Source organism: Homarus americanus, unplaced genomic scaffold (assembly GCF_018991925.1).
Source record: "Homarus americanus isolate GMGI-L3 unplaced genomic scaffold, GMGI_Hamer_2.0 scaffold19117, whole genome shotgun sequence".
NCBI lineage: Eukaryota > Metazoa > Arthropoda > Malacostraca > Decapoda > Nephropidae > Homarus > Homarus americanus.
Window position 1 is genome coordinate 1,145,415 of NW_024754704.1, and position 11,415 is coordinate 1,156,829.

General features: G+C 33.1%; 1 protein-coding gene across 4 annotated transcripts in view; it reads left to right on the forward strand.

Moving 5' to 3' along the window:
* The window catches only part of LOC121855914 (protein lifeguard 3-like), a 28,213-nt gene extending 19,777 nt beyond the window's left edge, over window positions 1–8,436 (forward strand). For 3 of the 4 annotated variants that reach the window (XM_042351108.1, XM_042351105.1, XM_042351107.1), the window contains one exon: window positions 1,060–4,278. In XM_042351108.1, the coding sequence (XP_042207042.1) occupies window positions 1,060–1,206 (147 nt within the window). In that variant the 3' untranslated portion in view covers window positions 1,207–4,278. Of the gene's footprint in view, window positions 1–1,059 lie in introns of all 4 variants that reach the window. The other variant, XM_042351106.1, reaches the window with a different exon arrangement.
* Window positions 8,437–11,415: the final 2,979 nt, after the last annotated feature.

The following is an 11,415-nucleotide window of genomic DNA, read 5'->3' on the forward strand; positions in this document are numbered from 1 at the left end:
CTGGCCACCATGGTGAGATATGTCTAGCATACTCGGGCTGTACAGCACCTACAGTACTGTATAGCTTGATATACACATGGTCATTTCTCACTATAGTGTGTTCAGTGACTCGCCATGTGTTTAGTTAGTACTTCAGCTTGTAATGGCAAGAAAAAAATCGGTGAAGTATATATCAGTTTGTAATGAGGTAAAGGATTAATCAACTTGGTGTGTGAGGAGTTCCGAGTGTGGCTCTAAAATAATTATGTATATTTGCACTTTCACCCTTGTGTATTTATTATACTGCTCATAGTACTTATTGTAAATTAAAATTTGGTTTTGAAATACTGCACTGTAATAACCTAGGTGTGTTAATGCAGTTAATGTTTCACCACTGGGTGTAAGCATGAATTTTAGCATGGAAATGTGTTGGTTTGTTGAAATCCATGTAATGAAAATGAGTCATGCACTGCATTCATTTTTTTTTTTTTTTACATGTGAATTGCATCAAGTGGTGCAGAAGGCACTTCATATGTAAGGCAGATGATATGGGGTCTGTTGTATATATCTATATTGGAAGTCTTACTGGTGTACCATGTAAATTACAGGATCTTATAAACTGTTGTCTGTAAATAAAAAAGATTTGGGTAAGAAATTAAGAGTATCACAGTATTATGCTACAACCAAGACTGAATAAATATTATTCAACACAGTAAAAGTTAGTTCACTAACAGTCATATAGTAGAAAACTCAGAATTTTTAATAGGCCTCATTTCTGTATGAATAAAAAAGTCGGTTCATTACGGCATTTTTCTTGTAACAAGTTTTATAGTGTTAACTATTTATAGAAATAAGTGTAAAATCATAATGCTTATTATTTTTATTTGCAATATGTAATAGTAAGGCACTCCTTCAAGAGAGCATGCTAATCCTGGTTTTGACATTTCTATTAATTCTTATTAATGGTATTTGCCCAGAGATTGGTATGCAGTGATCTAAAATTTGGGTGAGCCGTAGACATTGGAAGCTTCCTTGCTTTAATTTGAGCAGCAGTTGACATAAGTGTTCTGTATGTTTCAGTACCTGGTGTTTGACACTCAGATGATCGTGGGTGGGCGAAAACACGAGATGTCTCCCGAGGAGCACATTTTTGGCGCACTTGTTCTCTACCTTGACGTTATCAACATTTTCATAGCTCTGCTTTCTCTCTTTGGTGGGAGAGATTGAGGACTATGACAGAACAAAGGGAATGTGATAGTGTGGTTCCAACAACCATTCTTGTCGCAGTAGTCTTAAGATCAGTGAAAAAGAAAACTTGATCTATTTAAGGTTGATTTATTTATATACAGTACCTATGATGTAGAGCATATATAGTAGTAATAGAATGAAAAAGCCTTGTATTAAGGATATTATTAGTTAACATAGAATTAAGGTCTTTGAGGATTAATGCTCAGTCCTCTTATTTAATTCAGTTTATAAACATTCTCTCAAAGAATTCTTGTAATGAATATGTTGATGCTAAATTTACCAAATAAAATAAATCTCCATTATTCAAACTCTGAATTAAAGGAGTCGTGTGGGTCTTATGCAGTTTCTCCTAACATAGTGTATTTTTATCTGTTTTGAAAATGTAGATTAATAGTTAAGGTTTTGCAAGAAAACGGTAAAAACTTGCCATTATTGATATGTTCGTGGCAGTAATTCAAACAGTTGAAGTCCATCTTGACTCTCAAATGGCTGAAATGACACGGGCCTCATAAACCATAGTCATGAAGTGCTTAGATTAAACTTTACTTCAGATATATATTTCCATCCTAAAAAAAAGATGTAGCCTTTTAACATATTTTGATGCCGCTTACTTCTCATTGTCACACAGGTAACTTGTGAGCGAATGGCCTTCCAGTTTTTATCTTTTGCAGTTTTTTTTCGGAATGTATTCAGTCAAAATACTGTGGACGGTAACTCCCACATCATAAGAGACAACATGACACACTCTTCTTGAAACAAATGTTCCTTGGGATGTATTTAATGTATGACAGAACTACAACACGTTCAAGAGCACCTGGGTAGAAACACTCTAGCTTTACTTCCTTTTCCCCCAAAATTTTCATTTCAGCTTGATGGAATGTAACAGTAAAATTAAAAGTTTTTTATATCTATTCATCTACCATTTTTTGAAAAGTTTAGTTGGAAGATTGCATGATGAAGTGATAATGTTTGGAAATTTTCTGCATTTCATGGATATTATTTGTTTTCTAATACAAAAATGTTTAATGAGCTTGTTTGATTGTGTGTGGATATACGCTCATGATATAACTAGTAATTTTGTTTTGTTTCAAACTTGTAAAGAATTTTTAGGTTGACATTTTTTCAGCAGATTGTTCAGGGCAGTTAGAAATAACCCATGTGCATCTTTTAAAACAAAACAAAAATACTCCATAAACCAAGTACAGTAGTTATAATAAGGACATACCAGACCCATGCAGCACTTAAGTCACCAAAATTCTCTTACATTGTTTTTGCAAATTCAGTTTGTTCCTGAACAGTGTTGGCATTGTTGGAGACCACAGAAGTTTGTCTCATTACTTGACTATTGTACTACAGTATACTGTTAAAGAATTTAAGTTATGTCATTGGATTCCTCAGGTGATTTTCATCTGTCTGTTTATTGCAGTACGTATCTCACTACTATACACCTGGGTAGTTTATGCTGAATCTCATGATAAATACATAACATGATCTAGTGTCTCTCTTCCCCCCCTCTCTCTCTCTCTCCCCAGGTATATATATATATATATATATATATATATATATATATATATATATATATATATATATATATATATATATATATATATATATATATATATATATATATATATATATCCCGTCTTGACCTTACCATTAATCCTCTTTATATGATATATTTGACATCAGATACATTATTCTTTTCCCTTATTTTTACTAATTTGTCTTATATTTGTCAGTAATTCAGTGTCCCATCTTCCAAGGATTTTAACATTCCTCAGTTTTCTCCGTCAACAATCTACTTCAGACCTGTGATAAACTCTTGAGCTTTTTTAATACAGAATCAACTATGATGGACTTCATTAGTTTTAATGACTAGCCTCTCACTGGTGGTGTCACTAGAGGTTGAGGTTTATATAATATCTTGTTTTGATGTTACGGTACAGTACTCGGGTAGATTTTATTTCACTGAAATGTGACATCGGGTGAAAGTGATCTTATTTATTTTTATTAACAGATTAAAAAGAGAGATCTGAACTGTGTTGTTCACATTACTATTTTTGATGTACTCATTTTAATTTTTTTTTACTTTTAATAAATTTGCAGTGTTGTTGTACTTTTGATGTGTGAAAAGATGTCCATAACATTATGCTTATATTTTCTATTATGATTTTAACATTTATTTTGAAAGGAATTCTTCATGAAATACCTTAATACAGTACTTAGTAAAATCCTGCTTCATTCTTAGTAATTGAAGAATTTTAACAGATTTGGAAATTTACATACAGTAATGTGTGAGATTATCATCCAAAACATTATTTATGTGATATTCATTTAGACATATTCTGACTTTATTTCTATTTAAAAAATAAGTTTTTGCATTTATGAAATTTTTTAATGGTGTAGATTTTCATTTATTTTTATAATACTACAGTAAGTTGGAATTTCATGAAGATAGGACACCATTGTTACTCTTTGTACTGCATTATAATTTTATTTATAATATTTTTGTTTTGCTTTAATAGTTTGTCTTTTGAGAACATCTTATAAAAATATGGAATCTTATGTGAATGAAGACTGACCAGATGTTTTATGATGAGTAGCTTTTTTGTTGTTTTTATTTGTTCTTTTGGGCTCTGTGCATTTTTGTTTCTGAAGAATGTCCTTCAGGCATTTGCTTCTTTATTATGCTATTGAGTTCTGTCTTTCACACTAATTTGCACAGTCGTAGATTGGATCTGGAATATTTTATTAAAAATCGGTACCTGTACATCTCTTGCATGAAGTATTGTCTTTCTTCTGTAGAAGATAAATATGATGAATTGAAAAATATTCTTGATTTTTATGGTTTAATCAGTGTAATAGGAAAGCATTATTTGGGCACAGGAATCTCATCACGTGCTTGTTCTCCCCAGTACCTTGTGTACGATACGCAGATGGTGGTTGGTGGACGCAGGCACCAGATATCTCCCGAGGAGCACATCTATAGTGTGCTGACGCTCTACTCGGACATAGTTTACATCTTCATGAATCTTCTTTCAGTCTTTGGGTCCAATGATTAAATGGCACTCTTGCCTTTCCTCAGTTCTTGTTGGAGTAATATATCTTTGTGAAGAGTGGGATTGAACAGTCCCAGATTAAGATAGAAAGTTACATGCATGTTATTATAGAGATCAGTACAGTAATATAAAGAATTATAATGCCAGCCCTAAGAGAGATGGTCATGAATCATAGTCTCAAAGCTGTAGGATCTTTACTAGAAGGGTTATCACATACAGTATAGATGGTCCATCTTAATACAGGACTCGCATTATCTAATGGTTGTCTTTGCTCATGCTCTTTGAACCTTGTTCAGTTTGTTTTATTCAGTTGTCAATATAGAAATAACACAGGCTGTAGGCTGTTTAATCCCCTCACACTTTCCTAAAAATTGTGAGACTGATATGATGTACATATCCTCTTGTGCTTCATTCATCCACTTGTATGTTAATTGCTATAGTACATAGTTGACACCATGAAGATATGAAATAAGTCTGATCATTCAAAATGCCAGTTTTTAATCTGACAGCCGTTTGCCTTATTTTTTTTTTTACGAGATTTTGTAGTCGTGTATCTTTTGGAAATGCATTTTCCATATTGAAATTTTATTGGTGTTTATTTTAGTACCAGTAAACAGCTGCTCATATTTCATATAATTAACCCAGCACAGCAACTATATATGGAATGTTCTCACTATTATTAGATAGGGGAGCCATTTCATGATTGATTGTTTCCAAAATCAATATTCATACATACATACATATATATAAATTTTTGAGTATTTATTGAAGGTGATGTGTAATTATAGTCTGTTTGAAAGATGAATTTTTTGGAAAGATCCCCTGAAAATTAAAAGCAAATTTGAACCAGGTGTACTGTAGGTACAGTGCATTAATCTATAGATAAATTTCAGAGTACTGTCCTTCAGTATTGGATATTAAATACACATCTAAAGTTTGACATTTAGATAACCTTAAATTATTCAATACTGTGCAAACTATTACCTGGCTAATTTTCTGTAAACCTCCAGATCAGATTTAAAGGTATAAGAAAATTATGATTTTTATATATATGGTGGGGGTAAAAAAACTACTTAAATTATGCCTTAGTTTCATACTATACTGTACTGAATTTAGAAAAAATGTCCTTTTACAAACAGGCTTCCTAAAAACCTATGTTAGCTGTCATCTTCAAGTTCCTTGAGGCATTAACTTGATATCTTAAAAAAACACGAGTAAGAATCTTCAGTCATCACTGTTAAGATGCTTGTCCAAATGCTGTACTGTTCATTGATGCCTTTATTTAAATCTGAAACTCAATATTTAGTATGGCATTGTAGATGATTAAAACTTAATTATTTTTAATTATGCAGATTATTCTTCACTCTAAAGGGATTTTCTTTAAAATGCATGGATACTTCATTAAAATCAAATACTGACTTTGCTTAAATTATTTCACTTAAGGTTGGTACTGTATGCTTATATTGCCTTATTAACATGAGTTGAGTCACAGTTGTAGGCAGAGTGATATGACCTAAATAGACCTCAATTTTTTCTTTTTAATCTCATTGAAGTTGTGCTAAGATTGTACAAGATAATAGTAATTATAAAATTAGGTTGAATTAGAAAATTTATTCCAAGTTGATTAAGTTTACTTTTATATCCCCTGTCTTTTGATTTGAATTTAACCCACATACTGTACTATTGTATTAAGGAGCTGTGCTCATGAACTTGAAAAGTTATCACCATGGTGTTGGTTATATTTGCTGCTGTTCTGACAGCTCTTGCTCTGCAGGATAACAAGTTCATCAGCAGTCTCATATACAGTAGAGAGATAATGTGTTACTTCATGTCTAGTGAAGTCATTGGTAGCTTCATGATTATGTGCAGTTAGATGTGTATTTCCTTATATGTCTGCAACTCCTGCATAAAATAATTGGATTGATGTATATTTTAATATGGAGATACAAAATTACATTTAATGAACTCTACGTACTTTGTACATCAACTAGGGAAAATATTACTCTTTCATAGTCATTTTTCATTATTATTAAAAAGTGATGCATGAGTTTGCTTTTGTGTTGTGAATAAAGGACAGTATTTTAAGAGTTGGCTGCATTGGTTAATTCATTTAATGTGACAGTATTAACATATTTATTTGATGGGAATTTTTGTGGTGTCTGGCTTTGAGAGATCCTCTGCGCATACTGTAGGGATCACTAACTTTGAGCATATGTGCAGTATAAGGAACTACAGAAATACAAGTACAGTACTTTATATAATCTGAACCTTTAAGTTAATAATATTGAAATTTCTCCTGCTAGATTTTTATGTACAGTACATGTATTTAGAATCATTGTTTTCTTTCATTGAGCTTATCTTAAAACATAACTAACCATTATTAAACTGTGCCCTTGGCAAAATATTAGTGTAAAAGTACATTTTCTAATTCTAACTAATATTTTTAAGTTTACCATAAAAATATATTAAGATGTACTTTTTATTTTGTTTCATACAACTGTAGTTGTTTAGATACAAAGGCTCTGTGTATTCACATCATCATCATTATTGATGGGATTACAGTAAATAATATATTAACTGTAGCCATATATTTGAATGACACTAAAATAACCAAACTTTAGTTACAGTATTTAAGTCATGTATTGATATAAATTAGACATCAAAGTGAACATTGACAAACAATTTCATGACTAATAAAAAAAAGGGCACTGTACTGTATACAGTATATATAATTTTGGCAACAGCGTTAATACGTGTATTGGTAAGTCAATATTTATTGGACTTAAATCTCATTAACTGAAGATCAGTTTGTTGAGTGTTCGTGTCACTACACTGTACTGTACTGTAGTTGTGTATGGTTAAATGATTTTTGTAAGGTTGCAAGGTTTAGGAATTGTATGGTTCACCCCAAGAATTAAACAGTTAATTCATGGGTCATTTCTTTACATGGTTCTAATTGGTCCTTGTTATTGATGAAGGTTGAGACTCTAGGACCAGGGTGGCTGAATGGTGATGTAGACTACTGTACTGTACTGTACAGCTACTGAGAAATGGTTATCCACACCCCGAGTCCTTCATTTAGGTAACCACTTGTCTTGTCCTATGGGAGGCTGTACACCACTGCATTTGATGGATACAATTTTGCCATATGTTAAGTAGCCTTAATGAAACTAAACCAAGTATGTTTGATTAAAATGCACATTGTTAAGAATAGTTGAAACGGTATTGCTTTGAGGGAATCTAAACTATAGTAGGTATCATTATCCTTGAGATGGTTTCATATCCATTTGTCATTAGTATTCTTTACACAGGTATCAAAATGAGCATTTTTGTCATATTCTGCTTAGCTGAGTATAATTAACATAGTTTTATATGTGTATAGAATGGAATATATATATATATATATATATATATATATATATATATATATATATATATATATATATATATATATATATATATATATATATATATATATATATATATATATATATATATATATATATAATAATGGAATTTATAGTGTATTTATTCTTATTGGTGTTCACGGTCCATAACATGGCCATTGTGAAGGTATTCACTATGTAACTGTATTTAGTATTTTCATTGATATAATAATTTTGAATGTTACAAATGAATTAGGACACATGTTGTGCATTTACTTATGGAATCTCTTACTTTTCAGAGGATTAGATACGTATTGTGTGTGGTATTGAATGAACATTACTGGCCATTGACAATTCAGTATTTTAATTTTTCACTGTCCTCCTGCAGTAACGACTTACACCATATTATGCAGTCAGTGGAATTTTGCAGATGGCTACATTATACTGGAATTTGTTGCTTTGTTGAATAATTCTGTAGATGCACCCACAAAGGATTTACCCAAAATGTAAGTAAAAGTTCTGTAACATTGAAAAGATATTTATTAATTTCATTATAAAGAGATTGGATTGGTGATTTAATTTTTTAATTCGATACAATATCTTAAATTACAGTACTTGCAGAGTATACTGTTTAATTCAGCGTATTATTTATCTCCCATATGCTACACAGTATGAAAACATTGTACATCTTAGTAAATCTGGCCTGGCAGTGTACCTAAAGTAAATGTTTGTGATAATCCATAATAAAAGTTTTTAAATCATAATAAAGAGGGTTTATAATCCTATTAAATTGGACATAGAGATTTTTAAAAAGAGATGTGAAGAAGTCTGGAAGATGCTTTGTATTCAACCACGAACCCCCTTTATTATGGGATGATACTTCTAATATTTTATTTGGGTAACGACATGTATTTATTCAGCACAGAGAGGAGTTCTGTACACCAGGGGTTAAGGATGACTTGGTACTGGATTATAAAAAGGTAAAGAACTTAACACTTGGGGTTCTTATACACAAATTTGCATATGAAGTAAAAAAATATAATTAAATTTTGTTTGTGTATGAATGCTAGATACTCGAGATGCACATTTGGCAACATTGGCACAATGTGGCAACTACGTTACCAGTCTCCCTTTGTGGTTCAACGATGAAACTCGTATATTTGACCCACATTTTCTCGCAGCTTGTGCTGAGTTCTTGTTCGTTAGTGATTTCATTTCTTAAAATTGGTGAGATATTTGACCCATGCCTCATGTTGCTGCTGAGGGTGGAAAAACGTAAGAAGTGCAAGAAGATTACACCACATGGTCATAGTGTGGTGCTTCTTGATGCGTTCTACTCGCTCTTTTGTCGTGATTGCTTCTCTAAAACTGTTTGTAGATACCGGGATATATTTACACTGGTAATGCAGCAAATCCCACCTATTTATCTCAAATAGCAAGCTTTTTATGACTCGTTATGTTCAATTATCTCTCGGTCAGTGCAGTGAGGTGAGTACCAACAGGCCAGACCCCGAGTGTCTCGTGGGAGAGCCTATCCAAACCCAAATAGTGCTAATGTGATGTAAAAAGACATTGGGATTAACTTACAAATCCTACCAGATTTTGTACATCTCCAGAGACCCACTGGTAGCTTCATTTCATTCATCCAAGTCAGTCACATGCTGTGTCTTCCATTTGTTCATCTGCCCTCAACTTTAATTGTTCATGTCTTTTTCGTAATCCCAACATCCCTACTTAGAACATATGCTCTTCTCAGATTTGCTCTTTTGTGATGAATTTATTGTGGTCAAAGTGCTTGACTATTTGCATGCTGGCAAGAGAGAAAGTAGTGACCAAGAGTATAGTGTTGAAAAATATGGACACCATTTTCTTTCTCCCTCACAGCATCATTCTACAGACATGCCAAGCATCCTGCAAAGTATACAGGTATAATGTGTAAAATTCAGTTTTGAGGAAACTGGGAATGCGAGAAAATCATACCATAAGAGTTGATTTCTCCTGTTAGGTGAAGGAAGCTTTGATGTAGTCTCCCAAAAGAGTAACGTTATCCATTGGGTCGATGTGATTCGAGACATTCCGAGCAATATTACTCGACCTGTTTCTGAACGGTTGGTAGTTCTACATCAGTGACTTTCGAGCATGAATGAGTGTACAGTGTGTATTTGTTTTTGAACGTTAATACAGCTTAATGGATTTCTTGTTATAATGAGGTATGAGGTACGCCATACAAGGACGACTCCCTCCCCCAATCCTACCCCCATCTCTAGCTGTTGTTGATTTGGCAGTAGGCATGCCAACTTATGATGATGTACTGGAGATCATATCAAACCATTTCATCTAGTTTTTCAAATTGTAGCGACGGAAATCTAACGATACTTTGGGGGGACTGTACAATAGCCAACTTTATTCATGTGGTAATGGTGTACTACAGTATGCACCTGTGACAAGTACAGTACACAAAAAACGGAGTCCCCAAGTGTATCTGCACTATTTGATATGTACAGCTGCTCCCCGACTTACGATGGGGTTAGGGACCCAAATTCAGGTCGTAAGTCGAAACGGTCGTAAGTCGAAAATGCTTAAATGATACATAGAAAATCTAAAATGGGTGTCACTTTTTCTTCTCAGCCCCACAAAACTCTCACTTTTAAGCTTGCCAGCCATTTTAAAGTGAATTACAAACGAAAATTTTGTCAGAACACAGTGCAATCACTGGCGTTGGGACTCGAAAATACGTAATATGACAAAATTTTCGTATGACTAAGGCTGTCGAATGTCCGGGTGGTCGTAAGTCGGGGAGTAGCTGTATAGAGAAATAACAGATGTGGCCTGCGGTCAACAAGATGACGACTTGACAAGGCGGCACACGCCTATAAGGGAGAGACGTAATTTTGACGTTTGTGTTAAGAGAGTGCCTCGGTAACACCAGAAACACCATTGTAGATGTACTGTACCGTGCTTGAGAACTATTTTGAATGGCAGCAACACCTCTACCATACTCTCCGTGGGAATCTCATTACTATTATACACCTTTTGCACTGTCTTCCATATTAATCTGGTGAGTACAATATATTTTTTTAATTATTACTATTGCTGTTTTTTACTTATTCATATAGTATGCAAATTTGAAAATGTCATGTGTGTCATTTGCTGATCAATATTCATGTAAAAAAAAAATAATCTGTAGTGGCTAACAAAACATAAGAAATAGGTTAATGTGGCAATAATTTGGGCTAGTTAGCATTTCAAACACCATAAGCAGCCGAGAGCCTTCAATGAAACTTATAGAGAATGCTCATTCACTGAACAGAAGTTTGCAATGTATTAATTTTGTTGGAAATAAATAAATAATTTATCAATTTTATTTATTACAGTACTGTACAGTAGCTCTCATTCATAGTGAAGTATTATAACTTATTAGTGTGTGCTGTACGTACTCTCCATTGCAGATGATGCCATTCATGTCTTTGAGTGCAGTCAACTGATAACCAAAATACCACCTCATTTTGTTTGTAACTGGAGTTCAGTATACTGTCCAGTAATTTTATCTGAATAAAAGTAATTTTAAAATTTTCTGTACCTGTATCATTTTCCTTACATATGAATGAGAATCCAGTATGTACATTACCCGGGGCCTAAGGGTTAATACAGTACGTACTGTATCTAACGCTTTAGTAGCTAATAGCTATCGTGTGCAATTTACATGCTATCCAGAGCAATCTGTTTACTGCCAAGGCAACATC